General features: G+C 47.0%; 1 protein-coding gene across 3 annotated transcripts; it reads left to right on the forward strand.

The window, feature by feature from the left end:
* Positions 1 to 94: 94 nt before the first annotated feature.
* On the forward strand, positions 95 to 21,592 carry MED26 (mediator complex subunit 26). Of its 3 annotated transcripts, none has more exons than XM_064637454.1 (3): positions 95 to 418; positions 17,487 to 17,561; positions 18,811 to 21,592. In XM_064637454.1, exons 1-3 carry the CDS (start codon positions 344 to 346, stop codon positions 20,494 to 20,496), a joined length of 1,836 nt encoding a protein of 611 aa, XP_064493524.1. In that variant the 5' UTR covers positions 95 to 343; the 3' UTR covers positions 20,497 to 21,592. The 3 variants fall into 3 exon arrangements, with proteins under 3 accessions (XP_064493524.1, XP_064493526.1, XP_064493525.1); XM_064637456.1 differs by lacking the exon at positions 95 to 418 and adding an exon at positions 7,104 to 7,175; XM_064637455.1 differs by lacking the exon at positions 95 to 418 and adding an exon at positions 12,766 to 13,196.
* The last annotated feature ends 968 nt before the right edge of the window (positions 21,593 to 22,560 follow it).

Raw genomic sequence — 22,560 nt, forward strand, 5'->3', positions numbered from 1 at the left:
GGCGGCAGAGCCGCGCTCGGGGCGCGGCGCGCGCGCGTCACGGCGTCGGGCGCGTCCCAGGGAGCCGCGCGCGGCGCCGGCCCTGCCCCCAGCGCGCCCCGCGAGCGGCCCCAGCCGAGCCGAGCGGAGCGGAGCGGAGGGAGCGCCGGGCCCGCCCGCTCCCCCCGGCCCCCCGCCCGCCCCCAGCCCCGCGCGCAGCGAACATGCCCCTCCGGCTCCCCGAGGCCGCCGCCGCCGCCGCCGGCGAGTGAGGAACCGCCGCCGCCCCGGCCCGGCCCGGCCCCGCCGCCGCCGCCCGCCAGCCCCGGCCGCAGCCCCGCAGCCGCCCCGCTTCGCCCAGGCAATGACAGCGGCTCCGGCCCCGTCCCCGCAGCAGATCAGGGACCGGCTGCTGCAGGCCATCGACCCGCAGAGCAACGTGAGTACGGCCCCCCCCCCGCCGCACTCCGGGCCGACCCTGCGCCCGGCGATCCCGCCGCCCCCCCGCTCGGGGCACACGGGGGGCCCTCCGGGGCCACCTCCACACCGCCCCTTCCCCGGGGCACCGGAGGCTCCGCCGCGGGCGGTCCCGCGGAGCTCCCGCCGCGCTGCCCGCCCGGTGGTCCCGCAGCCCCGGCGCGTCTCGCCCGCCCGCTCCTCCAGCCCGGGGCCACCCCGGTGGAGGCTCCCGGAGCCGCTCCGCGCCCGGCCGGGGCCGCCCCGGCCCCTACCCCGGCGGCGCTCGGTGCTGCGGGCCCGGCCGGCGCTGCCCGTCCATGCGGCGGGGCCGCCCGGCCGCCTCCCCACGCCAGGCCGCGGCTCGGGCGCGGCCTGCAGGGGGCTCTGGGCCGGCCCTCGCCGGGACCTGCCGGGGCGCCCACCTGTTCCTCGGGCCCCGCGGACGCTCCGGGGCCACCCCGGGGCTCTGGAGCTGCTCCAGCGCCGAGCAGCCTCGGTCTTCGCTTTTTATCCCTTCCTGCAGCGCCGTAATGAGCTTATGTGCTCCTTCTGGGATGTGGTGTGAGCACAGGAGTCAGCGTGTGTTTCACCTGTAAGTGGCCCTAAGTGGTGGTTATCTGAAGGATCGCTTGCTCCTTTTGAGGCTTTTTTTGGCTCGTCCGAGCAATTCTCTGCTTAGGTGTTTATTGCTGTGAGAGGACTGCAGAGCCCGCAATCTGTCCTGATTTTTGAGGCTTAGATCAACAGTCACCACTGCAGGATGCAGACATGGATCTGTCTTGGCCATCTGCAGTTTGTGGGGGCAGCCTGAACATCAGGCTGAACGTGTGGGTGTTGTTCCAGGGGCTGGGGGGTATGAAACAGTGTTTTGGTTCTGTTAAAGTCATACCTGCTGCTGTCTGAACAAGTGTTTTTTTGTGATAGGCCTGTATCAAAGTCCTAAAGTAGCCAATAAAGTTAGTGCCGTTTGGAGCCCCCCTGGAGTGGCCTGAAGTGGACTGAAGAAAAATCACTGTGACCTTGTAGGTTCTGTAGAACCCCCTGTGCTGGGTCTGTCACAGCTGCAGTGTTACACACTGGAGTAACAGTGAGGAATGCTGGTGGTAATTGTGGGCTGTTAAACGTTGGGGCTGTCTGAGTTTGCAGTGCTTCACCGTGGATCTTGCTGAAATATCAGTTGGGGCACTTCATGAATCCTGTCTGCTCTGAGCTCTCTCTCTGCAGCTGCAGATTTTTCACTCTGCCTGAGACCGAGCGCCAACCTACTTTAATAAAATTCTAACAGATCCGTGGTGTCTTTTGACTTCAGAACTGTCAGGCTGCAATGGTTACCCTAATTCTGGTGTTACTTTCTAAAACACTGTGACTCTGCAGAGCTGAGCGGCCAGGAAGTGTCTTTTGTGATGGATGCTTTTCCCTTTCTCCACACGTGGCTGTTACACAGTGCTGGGAAGGTTTTGGCAGCACTGTCCTGGTGAGGGGACCCAAAATAACCAGGCAGCTCCCTGCAAGGGGAGGGCAGAGCATCAGCTCTGCTGAACTTCCAACAGGTCAGTAGCCCCTTAAGTTTAGGAGTGTGATGTATGTTAAATTATAATTCTACATACTTGATACTTATCCAGGGCAATAATTGGTGGCAGAAAAATCAGCCCATTGTTCCCAAGTGCCTGTAGGCAGGGGCTGTCTTCCAGTTTAACCTTTTCTTGAAGGAGAGCAGAGGTGGTGTGGCTGAGGTTTATTGTGCAGGCCTGGAGCTCAGGCTCTTTGCTCCAAAGCACATGGGATATGTGGTGGTTTTGGTTGTTCACTACCTGGCACAGAGGGAAGGAAAACTTGGATTTTGAACATGTATAAAAGTAGATGCTGAGTTTGATCACACTTGGGCAGCAATGCGAAAGTACAAGAAACTGCTGTGGTGTTTTCCTGCTGGGAGAGTCTGTGCAGCCATGAGCTGCTGTGCCTGCAGGGACACATGGAAAACTGGCTACTTTCTGCTGGTTTTAGAATCTTCTCCTGACAGAAGTGGTTGCGTTCAAACCTACAATATTTGTTATTGTCATTGACTTCCTCATTTCCCAAGAAAGTCGAGCTTTGAGGCCTGGATTTCACTCAGGCTTTTCAGTGTAGTTGGTGTGTGTTATGTGTGTGTTTCTGGAGAGGGTGAGAGCTGCACTAACAATGTCAGGTGTGCAAAACCAGGCCAGTTCTGTGAGGGTGAGGAGGAGGACACGGTTGGTTCTTGTAGGGTCTGTAAATTTAAGCTTGACTGATACATCCCCTAACACGAGCTGCCACTGTGGATATTCATTCCTGTGCAGCTCTGAGGGTCTGTGTGGTTATACAGATCTTGGTTAACTCTCAAATCAGGGCTTAAATTAAAAAAAAAAATAGAGACATAAATTTTTCTACCTCTATTGAGTTGATCAAAATAATAATTTCCCCAAGCTTTCACAACCTGCTGGCCTGAAGAAATGATCTCCTGTGCTGATTGTTCATCCCCAGCTGCTCTGTAAAACTGTGCTGACTTGGGAGCAATGCTGAATTTACATGCAGGTTTAACACTTGAGCCTCCTCTAGTAGTTGCTGCAGAATATATTTATAACTTAGTTCCCCATACTTGGTTCAGGATCTACACGGGTAACCTCTATTTCAAAGGAGACCTATAAGAAATAAGCTATTTTTAAAGAACATACATCATCTTGGAAGCCACATGGGATGTCTGGTATTGTGTCTTCATTTATTCAGCCTTTTTCCCTCAAAAAAACATGGACAAACCACTTCTGCTCCATGACCTAAGCACTAAGTATCAACATCACTTGCCTTCCAAAGCTTCTGTGTTAGTGAGAATATTCCAGGACTCGTGGTGGAGGAAAGCAGGGGTTGTATGAAGTGTTAATAGGGGAGATATTCCTTGGTTCTGGTGGAAATAAGGCTTTTTCCTTCAGATTCTGTGTTCTGAGAAACCACCTCTCCCACCCAGCAGAACACCTTTGTTAATTTGTGCTCTGTGCTCCTCGGGGAGTTTATTACCTGCCATCAGGAGTAATGAGATCTGTTGGTTTTTGCTCTGTGGCCAAACCTCTTGTTTCCAACTGCCTGCTAAACTGTGCTGGCCATTAAATGGTTCCTCATGCTGAATATGCAGCAATCTGTTCCCCTTTTTAAATATTAGATAATAACTCCATTATTTGCCATTAATGCCCTTCTGCCACACAAATCCAGCTTTGGTTTGAGCAACAGCCTGGGATGTGCTCCCTGTGAGGTTGGGCTTGGCTGGAACTTGGGCTGTCCATGCAGGATCTCAGCTGGCCTTGCAGCCCAGACCTTCAGGAGTGGTCCATGGTCTGGATTATTAGTAATAAATTGGTCTGTGTGTTATAATATGTTGGGTGGTGAGTTGGCAGGGGGTGATCTCCCAGCTGGCACCAGTTGCAGGGTTAAAGCTGCTTCCATGGCTGTTTTCTGTGTTGGTTGTTTTACCAAGGTCCTGGAGACAAAACCTCCCTCACTGGGGAGAAAGGTACTTTCTAGCAGAGTTTTAAAAGCTGGGAGAAGCTGCAAGACACTGCTGTAATAACACAAAAACAGAAAGCAGAGGAAGGTGGTGGTTCACTTCCTGAGGGTCTCAGTGATTTCTGTGGATGCAGGAAGTGCTACGTGTGGGCGAAAGTAGACTAGGAATGGCTCTTGCTTTAGCTTTATCCTTTTCTGGAGGCCTTAATGAGCTTAGCAGTTTTGAGTGCAGGGAACCTGTTGTACCTCTCACCCTCTTTGTTCCTTTCCTTGCTGCAGCTCATCTTGTTTGCAGTAGCCTCACATTTTGTGCGTGAAGGCCCTGAGTTGTTTCAGGTGTGTGATTAAACATGCAGGTGGTTGGGGCCTTTCCTGACATGGAGGGTCTGGAAAGTTTATTGTGTCAGTCCTGGGTTCCAGATAAAGATTTGGGCCTGATGTAGTGAGTCCCATTGTGTTCAGGTTCTTCATAGCAACCTTAATTGAGGAGGGCTGTGTTTCTTGGTGCTCTGTATTGAAAAAAACCTGGATTCACTTGAATTCACCTGTGGGAGGGTGATGGCACAGTTGGGTTTTTGGCAGTGCTTTGTTGGCTTAGTGGCAGTCCAGGCTGTCACTTTTTGAGAGAGTTTGAGGGGCTGGGGGCTTAAAAACTTTTCATTTTCACAGTTTTCCTTGCAGAAGTGTGACCATTCTGAACTTTGAGGCTGCTAAGGCAAAACCTGAGCAAACAGGAATATCAGAGTTTGGATGGAGGGGTCAAAGCAAGGGGAATGCCAAACTGCTTTTCCAGTGTTAATTCCTTGAAAATGCCCAGGTTGCAGTGATGATGGCAAGAGTCATTTGCTCTGAAGCTGTAATTTGAGTGTTTGTTTCGGCAGCAGTGACAATTTAAATAACACCCACTTCTTATTCCTGCTACACACACCCATTTTATGTGTGCAGGATGGTGTGGTGAACTGAACCGAGGGATTGATCAGGGTTTAAAGAAGAAAAGACAGTATATGTGTCTTTTCCCAGGTAGTTTTTGATGGAACTCAGTCACTTGATAAAACTTTTGGTGCACCACCAATAGTTCTGGCACAGGTGTGGCAGCAAAGTTGGGTCTTAAAGTATGGAGGCAGAAAAGAAACTCTTCCCTGTGAGGATGGGGAGGCCCTGGCACAGGTTACCCAGAGAAGCTGTGGCTGCCCCAGCCCTGGAAGTGTCCAGGGCCAGGTTGGCAACCTGGTCTAGTAGAAGGTGTCCCTGCCCATGGCAGGGGGTGGAATGAGATGAGCTTTAAGGTCCCTTCTAACCCAAACCATTCTGGGATTCCATGAGAAGTGGAATGCTGCTGCTTCCTCGTGCTGCCCTGCTGCCTTGGGACCTGGCAGGAAGGAGGTGTGTGTTACCTGCAAAAGTCAACTGTGCCTGGCTGGGTTTTTTGAGGTCAGAGTCGCTGCCTTATGGTCAAAGTTTCACCTCTAGAGCCTTTATTGCTGCTGTTGCTTGTGTGTGTCTCACAGATATCTGGAATTCTCCTGTGTTTGTGAGGATGCAGCAGTGCAGGGACTCCATGTTCTGGGATAACTGCTGGGAAATGTCTTTATAGCTATCCAGGAGGATGCTCCTGAGTAGTAACTCCTGAGTGAGCTTTGCAAATCCAAGAGTAAACCACCACCTTACACTAAAGGTTGTGTGGCTAATGCTCCAAATGATCAAAAGTTGGATTGTTTTGGCTTAAACCCATGTGCTTACACCAGCTGAAGCTGCCAGTGGAGCTGGGATTGCTGCTGGGATCCCCATCCCCACCTCCAGCTGTTCCCATTCCCTCCCTTGTGCTGACCCTGCACCGGGCCAGCCAAGGACTCACCTGGCCAAACCTACCTGAGCAGGGGCTCCTCAGGGGCCTCTTTCCCTGCCCAGCTCCTCCTGGGCTCAGGGAGGTTCAGTTTGGGCACAGAGCAGGAGTTGGTAGTTGGTGTGTGGCAGAGGAGAGGTGACAGTGGGGTTGTGGCAGCTCAGGCTGTTGCAGAGCAGCACCCTCCAGGTGACCCCCTCTCATTGTCAGGCTGGTTCATTAAAGGGGATCATTAAAGGAGATCATTAAAAGACTTTTTAAATCCCAATGATAAAACTTTGCAGCAAGTACCTGCCTGCATGTGCTGTCTGTGGGCCCTGGGTGAGAAGTGAACACTGAATGCTCAGAGGCTGCAGGGAAATAACCCATTAACACATTTTTATTGGTGTAGCCATGAAGCAGCCAGTGGATGGAAGAACCAACTTTTTGTAGGGAGCTTAAACATGGGGAGTAATCTCTGACAGTCCCCACGAACCACAGCTGATGTGCAAGATGTGGGGCCTTGCAGGAGGGATGTGCTGAAACAAACTTCCCAGGCAGCAGAGAACCTGAGGGTGGTGGTTTCTGACTTTGTCTCCCTGGGGACCTCTGTGTTCCAGGGGGAATGAGGGCATCTGGCTGCACCTTGGCACACCTTTAACCCAGGAGAGCAGAGAACTGGGCACAGAGGCTGGAGCTGGGGTGGGCCTGGGGTACAACTGCTGCCCTGGCACTGCAGCCTGGCACTGGCACTGGCACAGCCCCAGGCTGGAGAAACACCCAACTTATGCATCAGCAAACAGGAAAATCTTCAGCTGAAGGCTGGGCCTGGTCTAGGAGCTCCACTTGGTCGTTTGTGAGGGTTTTGTCCAGTGAGTTGAGGGTGAGCCTGATTTAGGAGCAGTAAGGTGTGTGTCCTTGCCTCTCTTCAGGGTTTTGCTGCGGCCACGTGACAGCAGCGCTGTCACTCTGGCCCCTTTGGCTCCTGCTGAGAGCAGCTTCAGAGCAGCTGGAGCTTTTTCTCCCTCTGAGATCCTTTTCCAGTTTCTTTAAGAAGGTGCTGCAGCTGACAAGTAAGAGTTTTCTATTTTAAAGGAACCACAAAAGTTTCAGGAGAGGGAAAGGAGGAATCGATTCTGCCTGCTGAGGAAATCAGTCAAGAAGCACTTCTTTTAAGGCAGAATTACTCCAATATATAAGGCTTGGAGTTAAAATTAATGTCAGGGTATTTCTTATACATAAAAAAACATGTCTGTTTTGGCTGATAACGCTTTGCTGTTATCTCCTCTCACCCATTTTGAGCTTGGTGATAACTCCAAATAAACTTCCTTCTGTCTGTGTAACATGGTATGATGTGGCCCCACTTATACTCTTGGCCTTTAAAGAAATATTTAAGGTAAAGGTAAGTAAGTGCCTCACATTAAGTTTAATGTAAATGTAGGTTTGTTTATTCAGTATTCTAACAGCTAAATTACTCTTTCTGTGGGTAATTCATGCTTTCGGTGTCTGGAACAATATTTAAGTGCCAGCAAATTGCTTTAATTTGAGGTGCAATCTGCTAAACTCGGCAGTGAATTGGTGTTTTCTGGGGCATGGCTTTCACAGGGCAGTGGAGTGTGATTGTTAATACCAAAGTATACAATTTTCAGCGTGTCCAAACAGTCAGTGGTAGCAGTTTCCATTGAGGAGTCACTGGAAGTAAAATGTAATTAGTTCTGTTTTACTGAGCAAAGTGGTTTCTAACCCAGCAGCTGAGGAGGAGAGATCCTGAGTCCACAGCTGGCTCTGGGATCTGGCTGTGTTTTCAGACTCTGCTGTGAAGATGAGTGTGCAGAGGTGGAAGTCTTGTCTGACAGTGACAGCCAGCACTTTGTGGAGCTGCTTTCTCACATAGTTTCCATGCAGGATCAGCTTGTGGAGTATCACAATTATAGTACAGGTCTGCATTGCTTTATTTGTTAAGGAGGATAGAACTATGGAAGGTAGAGGAACGTGGTGTTTTCCCAGGGTAGTGATGCCCAGTCATAAATTCTCCTTGGTGAACAAACTTCCAGCACATCTACAAGTATCTGTAACTTGAGCCATGGCTTAAGCAGAGCTTTTTGAACAGGTCAGTGTGTAACACTCCTTGTGCTCCATACTTAACTGCAAGGGAAAGAACAGAGAGTTTTATGTCTGTATATAAGTTATCATCCTGACAGTTCCAGGAAAAATATATTTCAATATTATAGTTAATCCTTGGAGAAACTACAGTTGATTCTTGAATAGAGTTGAGCACAATGAGATGGAAGAGCAGATGCAGGAGGTGATGTTTAAGGTGTATTTGTGAAGGTGGGTGCCTGCAGCTCGTGGGCTGAGCACACTGGGAGGGGTCTGTGCACTGTGTAAAACTCTGTGTCCATTGTCATGTGTGGAGGAGTTTGTGTGTCCAAATCTGAGCTATTGGATTCTGACTTTGTATTTTCTTCACTGGACTTTTTTAAGACAGGCTGCCAAGGGGCTTAAGCCTCACTGGAGCTTTCTGAAGTGGAAATGGTGAAGTTTTTTGCTCCAAGGTTAGAAATAATGAGTGCCAGGTTGCAGCTTCCTGAATGTTCTTCCCCATCCCTGGAAGTGTCCAAAGCCAGGTTGGAGCAACCTGGTCTAGTGAGAGGTGTCCCTGCTCGTGGCAGTGGCTGGGATGAGATGGGCTTTAAGGTCCCTCTCACCCCAAACCATTCTGTGATTCAATGATTCTGTATTCTGTGTTTAAATACAAATAAAACACTGGGCACTCAGCTCTGGAGTGGAGCTGCTCTCACAGTGACCCTTCAGCTGGTAAGCCCTGAGTTGAAACAGCTCCGTGCTCACCTTCCTCTGGGAAAGGCTTTTTTCCCATCCAAAGGCAGAAAAGGCATTTTGTTCCCAGGTATTTCCACTGGCTGCAATGGCCAAGTGTTCTCCACTGAGAAGGCTCCACTTTCCTGGCAGGTGATATTGTCCTGAGGACCTACATGGTCTTCAGAGAACAGAGTTATTTGGGAGTGGGTGACTGGCAGCAGTGTTTAATCTCAAATTTGAAGAGCAATGATTCTAGGAGATGAGTAAATCCATTTCAGGGGTTTTTTTGCATATCCATAAAGCTCCCTTGTGATATGTCCTGACAGAAGTGTTGTGTTGGTAACTGTTGCTGAAAGGATACAGTGACTTCTCTGCAAACCTGACATTTAAAACTTTCCCAGTTTGTAAGACTATTTTTCTCCGGTTTTGTGAACAAACAGACCATGCTTAAATTCTCATGAGCAGTCACAGGAGCATATTACTCTCCAGTGTGATGAATAAATAAATTCTACAATGTATTCAACATTTTATTCATCAGGCTCTCATCTCCCTTAAGATTCATTTTAAGGAATCATTCCTTAAATGATTCCTTCATCATTTAAGTAATTGTCCAAGAAGCTTCCCTAGGAATTTGATAACAGTTTGCCTGCTGCATTTAAAATACACTTATACATTGATAGATGGTTTTATTTTTTAAGAAAAGAGTGAAAAGTCTGTATTGTGGTGACATTAATAGGCCCTTTCTGAGTTGCATTCAAATATAAACTGCTCTGTGTTAACAGCTCTCGGTAGATACTCTGTGAATGGGTTACATAATATTTAAGAACTTCAGAAAGCTCTGGACCCCTTGAAGCCATTCTCATCGAGTCCTTCAGTGCATGTTGGATGATTTTAAATGCCCACCAGTTCTCTGGAGTGGATTAAGATGGAGCAGGTGATCACAGAATGATTTTGTCCAAGCAACGCCTTTAAGGGCCGTTTGGTGCCTGACTGGGCCCTCACCATAACCCAAGGAGGTACCACAGTGAGTTCAGGTGAGTTCCTTACAGCAGAAAGCACCAAACTCATGATAAATCAGAAGGGGCACATTTTTAAGGCTGGATTTTCTGTGTTATTCTGCTTGAATAGTCATCAAACTGCCTTTCTGTAGGACCAGTTGTTCCTGTGACTTTTCTTGCCCAGCAACCTCATTTTATGGCTCTCTAAATTTTGAAGGAATAATTTTGGATCTCAGTTCATGGCTTATAATAAATAGTAACTACCAATATTAGTCTGGTTGAAGTTTTTGTACGGGAGGAGGAGAAATGATTCTGATGTGGACAAAGGAAACTCTGTCATGGTTGGGTGTCCTTAGGACCAGTGCAGTGATTGAGGGGATCTAGAGGGGATGTGAGGTGGTGAAATGGTGACAGACAGTGACCACAGAGCCTGAGTGGTGGTGGAAACCTTGGGCATCTCCTCTGGGTTCACATTTACTCAGAGCACTGTGCTGGGGCAGGGAGGTTTGGAGTATTGAATTTATACAAACTGTTCCAGCTGTATAGATCTCTTTGAGAGGACAGAACTTTAAATTGCCACTCTGAGTCTAGTTTGGAGCAGATAGAAATGGGTGTTTCAGTGTGTATCTGCTCTTTGCTGTTCAGGATCTGTTCCCCAGGTGGGAATGGTAGGAGACCTTTCGTGGAAGGGACTTGGTGGAGCTTTGTGGCCCATGACCTCCCCTGAAGTAGCATCACCTTTATAAAACAGCTCCTTCTGGACTTGTCTAATCTGTTCTTAAACTTCTGTAGTGGTTCTGGAGACTATTGAAGAGCTTATTTGAGTGCACTGGTAGCTGTCTGGGTATTTTATATGTAATCAGTGTTTGTCTTGTTGCAAATCAGGCCAATGAGCATGAAAACAGTTGATTAACATTTTCTTTATTATGACTAATAATGCAGAGGAAGGCTGGTTTCAAGCTTCACATGTTTCATCCTTATTTTTACAATACTGTGTGAAATGAGTACTTAAACTTTTTGTTACTAACCATGTTTTCAAAACCTCTTTCCACCACTCTCCTCTGACCTCTTTATGTATGTTCTTTGTGAACTGTCACACCTTGAATGGACATGTAATTCCAGATCAGTTTGATTCCTGTACCATTCAACACCTAAATTATCTTTCCTGGTGGGTGCCAGTGAGAGTGGCAGTGAGTGCCTGGCACTGTGCTCCACAGCCCTTCCTCTGGAATTTGTGCCACCCACTTTTCCAATTGATTATTATTTCTTCAGCTGCTGGTCTTTTTAAATCAGGCTAATGAATTTTTATTTGCCCAGGGTTTTTTTTGTGGGGGTGGAAAAAGAAATGTGGGGGTTCACATTCTCTGTTTCATCTGTAACTGAGGGTTGGCACTACAGGTACAATTCCTGAGGTATTTATACAAAATGCTTGGTAACTGTTGGAGCTGACAGACAAGTATTTCTCTCTGCAGGAACAAAAATGTCTTCCAGTTATTGGCTAATAAATACAAATGGAGAAAAGTCTTTCACTGTTGATGTTTTCTGTTGGCCTTAAAGACCTTTTCCTGGAGTCAGGAGCTTTTCCCTCCGTGCCACTTCTGTCCCCTGGACTGGGGGTGTGTCTTGTCTTCACAGTCTGGATTTTACCACCTCTTGTGTCTTCTGAATGGCTCCTCCAGTGGACACTCCTCTTGTTGGGTGGTTTCCCTTGCCTTGCCCAAGCATGGAGTGTATTCCTGCTGTGTCAGGGCCCTTGGATGTGTCACTGGGAATGGGCCATGGAGAGAAAAGCTGGAGCACTGGTGGCACTTCCACTGCTGGGGATTTGTGTCTCCAGGCCCTTTGTAAGTGCTGGGACCAGTTGTGTTTTCTGGTGTTGTTTCTGCTGGCAAACTCTCCTTATTCCCTTGGCTGTTGTGGCTTCTCCACAGCCCAGGGATGTGTGTGGGCACTGCCAGGAGGGAGCAGAGGGCTCAACAACTCCAGGGAAATATTTCAGCTCTGGCCATTTCTTTGCACTACGGAATTTTATTGGAACCTGCCCTTACTCTTGTTTGATCCTGGCTTTGTAAAGTGTATACACAGAAAGGTATCTGGATGATGATACTTTACCACTGAATAAAGCCTAAATATAAATAAAACTTATGCAGATTGCTTTGACTCTTTAAATTAGGCCTGGAACTTCTAAGTCTGGAGGTACAGATAATGCTTGTTGTGCCTGGACACTTTTTGGACAGTTCTTGGTGGTCAAGAAGCATTTCTTCTACCTTTTACTTGTGTTTTGCATCACAAATTAATCATTTTTTAAGGCATGGACTCCAAATGAATTTGTCTCTCATAGAAGATATTCCCAGTGGATGACTTTCAACCCAAACCATCGATTCCTTTGTGTTTAAAGATCTGTTTTACTAAAATACTATTTGAAAACTGGCCTCCACCTCCAAGAATATCTTTGGTTAGTATTGGAACTTTCTTGGCAAACTGACTTTCAAACATTTGCAGTGATTATGAACAAAGTAGTGCATGATCATCTTTCTGGTATGTGGTGGCTGTGAGTAGTGTCTGGTGTTCCCTATTTTAGACAACACCATGTCAGGTTGGGGGTAGGGGGAACTGTTAATAGATCAGCTGCAAGGGAACTGAACTAAATACCAGCATGTTGTAACCTGGATTCTAATTTGGTGTGTTTGGGCTGTATCTTTGAAAAAAATGACATTCCAGTTTCCTGCTGATGGTGTGTGCTGTCAGTGTCTGATTATCTTGTTACCTGTGAGGTGAATAAACCCTGCACCGCTGTGTTTCCATTGCCACGGTCAAATAAAGCCTCCTGTGAAACAGCAACTTTTCTCTTCTTATTATTCCATATTTTAGATTGTTATGCAGTGAAGTAGCTTTTATACCAAAGCAGTGCTGGGGGGAAGATGTGGCACTGATGGGGGACCCCAGTGTGGGCGAGGAGTTGGTGCTTGGCTGCAGGTGACGCCGAGAGCTCCGAAAAGAAGGAATATCAGCAGATGCTGCACCTCCTTGGAATAGTGGGCACTGCACCTCCTTGGAATAGTGGGCACTGCACCTCCTTGGAATAGTGGGCACTGCACCTCCTTGGAATAGTGGGCACTGCACCTCCTTGGAATAGTGGGCACTGCACCTCCTTGGAATAGTGAGCACTGCACCTCCTTGGAATAGTGGGCACTGCACCTCCTTGGAATCAGTTCTGCCTCCGTGGCCATTTCAGCAAGATTCACCCTGAACCCAGGATTTTCTTGGACGTTTTCCTGAGGATGTACCCAGCCCTGTGATCTGTGACAGTTTGGGAACTCCTGTGAAGTGCTGCCAGCCCCAGGGGCAGGGGGAGGACAACAAAAACTGTACAAATGCTCCTGTGAACTGTCTGGACCCTCCTTGTATTGACTGGCAACAGAAAACTCCAGCTTGGCAACAGACACCTGGATTTGTGTCTGTAGGAAGATGGAAGAGCTGTTTAGACTTCTGTGGTGTCTCCACTTCCCTGCTTGCTTCTGTGCTTTGATGCTACAGGTGGGACAATGATGCCAAAGTACCTTCTTTGAAACCAGCAACATGTGGAGTATTTATAGATATTTTGAGTAAGTAAGTTGAAGTATGGTGGCAAATACTTTCTCTCCAAGCCAGTGTGTTGTGACCCCTGTGAGCTCTGTTTCACCTGGCCCACAGTGGAGTCAGGTTATTGATTATTTAACCTGTGATTTCAGGAGGGTGCTGGTGTTACACTTTGGTTTTAGCAGAGTGTCAGTGATGGGGGACTCTGGGCTTAGCAGACCAAATTTAAATACCCTTTAAAAACTTGTAAAGGTGCTGATGGGCCCTATCAAAAGGTGCCTTTTAGCATTGTTATGTGACCTTTGTGATGCAAAAGTGCCTTTCTACCGGAACACAGTGGGCAGGGAACTGCATTAGCAGTTTCACTGCAGGTTTTTTGTGATTGTGCACCAATGTTTTCGTGTTACACAGAAATAGCTGCTCCTTCTACTCCAGGCCTAACTAAGTGTCTCATCTTTCCTAACTCAGATCTCATACAGTTGTGCATGCAGAAATCTTTAGAAACATCCCTGTGAAATGTAAAAAAAAAAAATAAAACAACCAACCAAAACTTAAAATTGCTTTATCCAAATGACTGCAGTAGAAAGTTTGTGTAACCTGTGTTTCTCAGGCAGCAGTGGAGGGAGTGCAGGTTGTGCTGTGTCCAGGCAGTCCTGGGGAAGGCAGGGAGGTGTTACATGGGTGTTCCTGTTGTGTTTGGGATCTGGACTGGTCTGGAGGTGAAGGAAGAGAATCAAAACATGACATGGAGTGTGCTGGTCCAACAGAAAACACATCCCAGCACGTGGAAATGGTGATGCAGCTCGTGTGGATGCTGAGCTTGCTGTTTTCAGATCTCCCTGGGAAGGTGTCACTGGAATTGGAGGTGGGAGGGAGCAGCTGTACCTCAAACTTCCCAAAACCCCCTTAAACTGCTGGGTAACACTTCCCCTGAAGTTAGTTACTGAATCGGTCCTGGTTTATAAATGCTAAAATAGGATTAAGATGGCAGTTAAGAAAAGGAAATTAAGCTGTTTGATCTTTTCCAGAGAGTTCAGCAACCCCTGCTTTTTTCTGAGGCTGGAGTAAAAACATTTAGTGCTTAACTTGGAAAAGATCTTGGATAGCAGTAGTAAAGCTCCTGAGTGTGGCTGAATGGCTGGATGACTTAAGGAGCCTTGCATGGAATAAATAAGATTTGTTTTCTGTGGCTGTCATTAGGGTTGGCTGGAAGGGATTATCACAGATGACTCAAAGCAGATGTTCTGCAGTAAACTTTGGAGTGAATTGGTCTGTGCCAGTCAGTGCTCCCAGGGATCATTTGGAACACTCTGTAAATTATTCTGAGCTGGTTCCTGACAGCTCCCAAATGCAGGTCCTGGGGTTGCTTCATGGCAGTTGTTGTTTTGGGGGGTGCTAGGGGCTGCAGTGCAAGCAGACAAAGGCAGGTAGAAACTAAAATGCAAGTTCTTGAGGCACTGAGTGGTGCAGTTACACTCCTGACAGGTGTCTGGAGAGCCAGGCTGCCAAAATTCCCTGTCCCACTCTGCTCTGTGGAACTTGGTTGTGTATCCAGTAAGCATCTTTAATAGCCCTTTGTATTAATAAATCAACATTTCTGGTGCTGCTCAGAGTAGGAAGGTCCTGGTAGGTTTTGTAGAGTCAGTCTCATGTTGGTTATGTGACAGATATGAATTTTATTAAGCCAGGGACAGATGGTTTAAGGTAAAGATGCTGGTGTGCAATAGGGGTGTTATCCCAACAGGTGTCTTCTCATGGAATGGGTGACACTTGAAGTGTTTTGGGAGGTCATCTTGTTTCCATTGCTGTTTAACTGTACCCCAAGAAACTTCATAGTCTGTGTTATTTTAAAACAGGCAATTTGATTCTCATTATAAACTTCTCTTTATGATAGTTTCATTGAAACATTCCAAGGAAACTACTGGGGAAGGGGGAAGAAGTTGTTGAACCTGCCTGAACATTGTATTTATTTATTTTTAAAGAACCAAACTTTCCTATGGGTGAAAAAAGGGAAAATGAGGGGAGCTTCTTGCTGGAAGTGTGAGATGTTGGGAGCCTTCGTGCTCTGAATTGGTGACAAATGTGTGAGGAATCCCAAACGGGTGGTTTGTGTTTTAGCAGGAGTTGAGTGGTGTAAAGCCACTTTCACTGTCCTTAATTGGCACCACATGTCCCCAGAAGAGGGAGGGAAGTCCCAGTCTGTCAGTCCTGGTGTAGACCCGGGCCCTGGGAGATGATTTACCATTTGGGGGATCCAGTCGTGTGTGTTTGGGTGTGTTGAACAAAGGCAAAGCTGTTACTGGAAATTCCCTGACCAGTTTTCATCTTTCTGTAGGTGTGTGCACACACAACATCCCTTTCCCCTTCCTCATAGGCTGACAATCCTTTTTTTTTGCCATCAGTTTGTCATTTAGATAATGAATATTTGGGGATTACCAGTAACTGCAAAAATCGTTGTACCAATTACTGGTGTTTGCAATGCAGAGCCTTCTGCACCCTGGTAGTTCAGAGTCTAAAATCTGTGTTGGGAAGGAGAGTATCGTGTTTTACAAGTTTAAAAATGTGTCTGGAAAGTCCCAGAATTGAGCATTAACCATTCTAAGGGCTCTGGTGCTAGAAACTGAAAAAAACCCCCAACCCTGGTATTATATATTAGTTAAACTGTGGTGCTAAACTGTGCTTCCTGAGCACTGAGGGCAGGGCAAGGATCAAAACATGGATGAAAGTCAGTGCACTGAAGTGAAATAGTGAAAACTAAAATATGTCAGAATAGGTGCTATTGCTGCTCTAAAGGTTAAGCAGAGTTTTAGCAGAGCTGACCTCACGATAGGGCTGTAAATATCTGCAGAGACAACGTGGTTCAGTGAAGAAAGAACCAGGACAAATGAATTAATCTTTGGCCTGCAGTTGGTTTCACGGCCTGTAAGAGTTAGAATCATTCAAAGCCTGTTTAGACTTTTAAACATAAGTTTGATAAATAAATCAGAAAATCAGGGAAGGTGTTTCATCACTGCCAGGTTTATCCAGGTACCCTCAGCATTAAACAGTTCTGCTGGGGTGGACAGAACATGACCCAAGATTTCCTGAAAGAAAGAGACTTCAGCTCCTGGTTTTTCTGTTGTATCTTAAGGGAAGGGTAGAACTGACTTGAAAAAGCCAATTCTTACAAAGTTCAGTCTTTTTAAAATGAAGAATCCTGCAGGGGAGTGTGGCTGGGAGGGCAGAGCTGCTGGTGATGCTCCTGCTCAGGCTTCAGGGTGATGTGGGATCCCTGCAGAGGTTCTTGCTGAGAGGTTTTTCTCACGTGCACTTCGTGTCCAGTTGAGTCACAAATGCAGTTAAGCAATAAATGAGGCTGTGATTCAAGTTTCCCTGTGCTTATCTTTTAAATCTGCCTCCAAAGGTGAATTAGAAATTCCAAGTTGTGCTTGAAACATCAGGTAATGGAAATTAGGGATCTCTGTGTAGGATCCTAAACTCGTTCAGGTTGGAAAAGCTCTCTAAGATTACCGAGTTCACCCCTAAACCATGTCCCTAAAATGTGGATCTGGAGTTCCTTGTGGAAATTATTAAAATGATTAAAATCAGGCGTGTGCTGGGGATGCTCAGACTGTGGGAGCTGTGTGTGTGTGCAGCTCACTGGTGGTGCCGAAATGCTGCAGTGCAGCCCATGAGAGAACCTGAGGCTCACTTTTTAAATGTGATTTTTGTGGGTTTGTGCAGTTCCTCCTCCCCGTGTTCCCCCCCCAGCACGGGGGTCCCGGGGGTGTTGGAGTGGCCGGAGGAGCCGCGGCCGGTCTGGACAATGGTCTGGGGACACCTACTGGGCACAGCCCCAGCCCCAGGAGCCTCTGGAGACTCTTGGTGTGCAGCCACAGGAAGCAGCAATATGGTGAATAAAACTGTACAGTGCTGACTTCTGTAAATCTGAAGCGGTGCCTAAAAAAAAATCCAGCTTTGCCACTGGAGTGGCTCCTGCTCTTGGTCCGCTGGGCACTTGTTTCCCGTTAGGACAATTAACTGATGCTTTGCCCAGGGGTCTCAGAACTTTGCTACTAAGTCACAGCTGTTTAATTGCAAATGTTTCCTTGAGTTTTACATAAGAGTGTGTTTGTTACAGCTCCTGCAGCTTCCAACTAGGTCAGTAAAGTGTCCTTGTCCCTATTTCTTGAACAATCAGCTCCCCAAAGCCAGACAGTCTGAGAGCAGTTTGTGATTAAGGCTCCCAGCAATTATAAAGTGGAAGGTCTTAAATTACATTTGATAACTAAGACCTGTACATGAAACATGAAGTGACTTTGTGTTCCTTGTTGCAGATCCATAACATGGTGGCAGTGCTGGAAGTGATCTCCAGCCTGGAGAAATATCCCATTACCAAAGAGGCACTTGAGGTATGTCACGCTCTGAACATGATTTTCATGTGTATAAAAGGACTTTCTCTGCCTTTCTAATTTCCATTGGAGCTTTTCTGGAAACAATAGATGGATTGCAAAGGATTCACAATTAAGATATTATTTTGTCCCTGTCGTGCTGAACACAGGGATCCTTTCTGGGCCAGATCAGTATTCTGGGCAGCACAGTTCCTGTTTGTGCAGGGCACTACATTAATCATCACTTGCCACTGATGAATTTGGGTGCCTTCAGCAATATGACTCTGCAGTTTTGGTCACCTTCGTAGATGTTTGGTGACCAAGCACCAGAAATCTGAAATAGGAATATAGTTGCTGTGTGTCTTTAAAATCAATCTAAAACTCATTTAGGCAGGTTTCAATATCTGATCTTTTTGGTGAGAGCAGGTGTGGGAGAGCTGCAGTCTCACTGGCCACTCGTAGAAACAGCCCAAAGAAGTTTTATGGCTGATTTATATTTTTTTTTCCCCCTTTGTATTGAAATTAGCGGTGTTCTTGCTTTTAACTGTTGCTTAATTACAACTCCACCTGTTATTTCAACATATGTATCCCAACAGGTTGCATATTTCTCTCACAGGCTGGTCTGTGTTCTCCTTTGAAGTCCTTTTCTTAAGTAATCTGACTTGTGGAACAATTCTTTGTTTTCAAATGTGCTTTGGGAACAATCAAACACTTCACTTCCTTCCGCTCACAAAACCACTCTGGGACACCCCAGGAATTTGTTTAAATGGCTCTTCCACGTGTTTCCAAGATACTGGGGAGTGAAGGGAGAGGAGAGGTGGAGGAGGAAGGTAGGACATGTCACACCTAGCAGTCAGCTTTGTCAAATGGAGATTTTTATTGTTAATTGTTACTGTAACAGGCAAAGACCCTGGAATTCTGTTCTCTCGGCTCCTTCTGCAGATCTTAGACTTTCACTGTGGTAAACACAAACCTTTTGGGTGCTGCATCTGAACCCACACCTTTATTCTCAATGTTCTTTCTCATTAAAGAATTCCTTTCTGATGTTTTTTCCCAGCTCAGGGAATAAAGACTTGAAACCCACAGCTGGTTTCATGTTGAGTGGCCGAGCGCTGGACTAATCCCTTCCGAAAAGATTAATTCAACACTTAAATCTTTAGTGTCTTTAACCAGGTATTTCTCAGGGTGAGCAAAAGCAGAAACGTTCCTTTAAGGGGATCATCTTGGGATGATGATACCTGTTTGTAAAACAACTTGTCTGTCTTTGCAGGAAACAAGGCTCGGGAGGCTCATCAATGAGGTGAGGAAGAAGACATCCAATGAGGAACTTGCCAAACGTGCCAAGAAATTGTTGCGGAATTGGCAGAAGTTGATAGAACCCGTGACCCAGAACGACCCAGTGCCAAGAGGGCTCCCCAATCCACCTGGATCAGCGAATGGAGGTGCTCACAACTGCAAACCAGAGACACAGCTTCCTGCTGTGGCTGGAGCGAAGCCCATCAGCGAGTTGAAAAGCAGGAATGACATACAGAAACTGAATTCTCCCAAACCAGAGAAACTGGGAAATCGGAAAAGGAAAGGCGATCACAGGGATGGGCAGCAGGGCCCTCCTCCCCCAAAAGTCTCCAAAGCTAGTCATGAAGTATTACAAAACTCTTCACCCCCTCCAACAAACGGGATTGGAGGTAGTCCTGAAAATTTTCCCAGCCCTGTAGACGTAAATCTACACGCGGGGCCCGAGAGCAGCAGGACAGAACTCAGTGAAAACGATAAACACAATAAGATCCCAGTAAATGCTGTAAAACCTCACACCAGTTCTCCAGGACTTGTAAAACCTTCAAGCACTTCCTCGTTGCTAAAGACTGCGGTGCTTCAGCAGCATGATAAATCAGAAGAGACCACGGGCCCTCACCAGCCCAAGAGCCCTCGCTGCTCCTCCTTTAGCCCCAGGAATGTCAGGCAGGATACTTTTGCTCGGCAGCACAGCACGTACTCACCAAAGGATTCGATGCCCAGTCCATCTCAGAGGTCTCAGTTCTTAGACACTGCACAGGTGCCATCGCCACCACCATCCCTGATGCAACCACCCACACCTCCACTGCCAGCCAAGAGACTGGAGCTCCCCCAGCCCTCGGCCGCCGAGGTCCCGCAGCACTGGCAGGAGCAGCAGGTCCCTCCTGAGGGACACAGGCACCCGGCGGGGCCCCTCCACACATCTCCTACCTGCAAGGCTGGCACCCACCCCGGGGACTCGCTCCTGCCACACGTGGGCTTCCCACAGGACACTTCCAAACTGGACAGTGACGATGCTGCTTCAGGGTCTGATAGTAAAAAGAAGAAAAGGTACCGACCCAGAGACTACACAGTCAACTTGGATGGGCACGTGACAGAAGGGGGTGTGAAACCTGTGAGGTTAAAAGAGAGAAAACTCACTTTTGATCCCATGACAGGACAGATAAAACCTTTAACACCGAAAGATCCTTTGCAGGTAGAAATCCCTGCACTTACTGAACAGCACAGGACAGAAACGGAAAAGCAGGAGCAAAAACCCAACCTGCAAAGCCCCTTTGAACAAACGAACTGGAAAGAGTTATCCAGAAATGAAATCATTCAGTCATATTTAAACAGACAGAGTAGCTTGCTGTCCTCATCAGGAGTACAGACTCCAGGAGCTCACTACTTCATGTCTGAGTATTTAAAGCAGGAGGAAAGCACTAGAAAAGAGGCTAGAAAGACTCACGTTCTAGCTCCTAACAGCAAACCTACAGACTTGCCTGGGGTCACCAGGGAGGTCACGGGCGATGACCTCGACAGGATACGTGACCACAACTGGCCGGGCGTGAACGGTTGTTATGACACACAGGGTAACTGGTATGATTGGACACAGTGCATATCCTTAGATCCACACGGGGATGATGGGAGGTTGAACATCCTGCCTTACGTCTGCCTAGACTGAGAGCAGGTTTTTTGCTAAAACCCTGCTTTTTTTTTACACCTGCAGTTGGCAAAAACTGGCAGACACGATGCCACTTCCAGCTGGAGAGAACCTCCTGTCCTGGACAAACAGGCCCCACGAGCAGAGGGGGGGAGGGAGCTGGGCCTTTCCAGCTCGTTCCTTTAAATTCTCCTTTTGTGAAATGCTGCTACCAGTTTACTAACAATTGCAAAGGAAGGCATACGAAGGTTGATCAGTGAGTTCAAAACTCTCTAGCCAGCCAGCTATAAAAAGTGTTAGTCCCCCAAGAAGTGAAGAGGATTTCCAGCACTTTCTGAATGCCGGAATCTTAGTACAGGCAGGTACAGAGAAAATTGTGGAAGTTACCTTAACAAAATATGCATCTATTTATTTGACTTGATTTGGGTTTTTTTTTTTTTTTTTTTTATTATTTGGCAGTGAGATATTCGAGAGACAATGTGCAAAAACTGTAGTTTTATTTCTATCACATCTCTGAACATGATTGCGTTGGTCGAAAGTCATGTGGTAAACGGAGATTGGGTTTTAAACAGCAGGTGTTGCACTGCAGGCTGGGCCTCCAGCTTCAGCTCAACATTCCATAGGCATCCACATCCTTTAGTCTGGTTTCAGTTTAAATCCAGTCTCTGAGAAATGCTGCAAAAACTAGATGTTTAACGATATTTTTTGATCCCACCACCACCAGCCAAATATTTTTCCTCCTTTTCCCTTCCTGCAAACTTCTAGGTAAAAAAAAAAACAAAAAAAAAAAAAAAAAAGGACAAAAAAATAAAAAGAAAAATCACCTTTTCTAGAATCTAAATGTAATGAGGGTGCTACAAGTTTGTAACTGTACTGTGAGAGGGAAAAAGGAAGCCTGTTTGTATGCTGGAAATATACTTGTTACCATTCCTTTAGATATTGTTTGCCTTATGGATATCCATCATAAACGCAATTTGCAAAAACAAAGAGCCTTAGTGAATGTACAGTAACTAGACTTCTGTGTTCCTGGGATGCAGAAGGGAGCAACTTTGCTATTTGGTCCTTTAAGTGGACACGTTGTGATATAAATGTGGAAATAAAAAAAATTTGCACAAAACAGTTTGTGAATTATTTATATTTCACTCGTTTCCCTCCCTCTCCCCCCCCAAGTTTGCTCAGTTCAGCCCAGCCAAGGGACCCTTGACCCCAGGAATCCGTTGGAGCAGTTTGGTGAAGCCAAATGCCACGGACACTGCTGAGAGCAGCTCTTAGGGATATATGGGATGTCTTCCAAGTACCTTGGTGGTGTTCAGTCACACAGGTTAGATTTTGTTTATTTAACTCTGGAGACTGATAACCCAATTGCTGTTAATGTACCTCAAAGTCTAAAGGAACCAGAGTTCATTTTCTTGTTTCAGTAACTTTGTAATATTTGATTCCTCGCTGTTACAGTGCTTTCTAAAGCAGCCTGGGTGTAGAGAGTGAAGGATTTTAATACCTGTAATTGCTTTAACATTTGGGACTGGCTGTTTTCTGCAGTCCCCAGTGCTGGGCTTCTGTCCAGGGGAACAGGGGAGGGGACACTATACCAAAAATACTCCCAGGTTTAGTGATGTTAATGCTGTTAACCCGTTTGTGCTGGAGAAGAGCCTTGGTGAGAGCTCTCCTGCCTCTGAGAGCAGAGTCAGGCTCTTCCCTGGGTTTCACAGAAGGGTGCTTCTGACCACATTAGGTTGGTTCATTCCCTGGAATACAACTGATGAGGTTTGGTTTATTTTTATGTCATTCTTGTTCAGACCTACTGCTTTTGTGATCTGACTGCTACTGAAATGTGTGGGTGTCTCAGAAAGCTGATGTCTCTGTGCTTCCATTTCTGAAATCTGAGGTCTGGGAGTGAAAAGTGGTTACCAAAAAAATGCTTCCAAGTATATTTTCAGTTTACTTCCATTTTGTTGTTCTGCAGTTGGTGAGGTGGAGCCAGTGTGGTTTGGAGTTGGGGAAAGCTCCTGTCTTGCAGTTCTGAGTGGTAAATTTGGTGGTAGAGGGATGAGCTGCTGGTCACTTTGGAAATGCTTGAGTTTTGTT

This window comes from Pseudopipra pipra, chromosome 27, assembly GCF_036250125.1.
Source record: "Pseudopipra pipra isolate bDixPip1 chromosome 27, bDixPip1.hap1, whole genome shotgun sequence".
NCBI lineage: Eukaryota > Metazoa > Chordata > Aves > Passeriformes > Pipridae > Pseudopipra > Pseudopipra pipra.

Coding starts and splice junctions, on each gene's coding strand:
- MED26 (XM_064637454.1), top strand. CDS start 344: ATGACAGCGGCTCCGGCCCCGTCCCCGCAGCAGATCAGGGACCGGCTG. Junction 419..17,486: donor CCATCGACCCGCAGAGCAAC/GTGAGTACGGCC, acceptor TCCTTGTTGCAG/ATCCATAACATGGTGGCAGT. Junction 17,562..18,810: donor TTACCAAAGAGGCACTTGAG/GTATGTCACGCT, acceptor CTGTCTTTGCAG/GAAACAAGGCTCGGGAGGCT.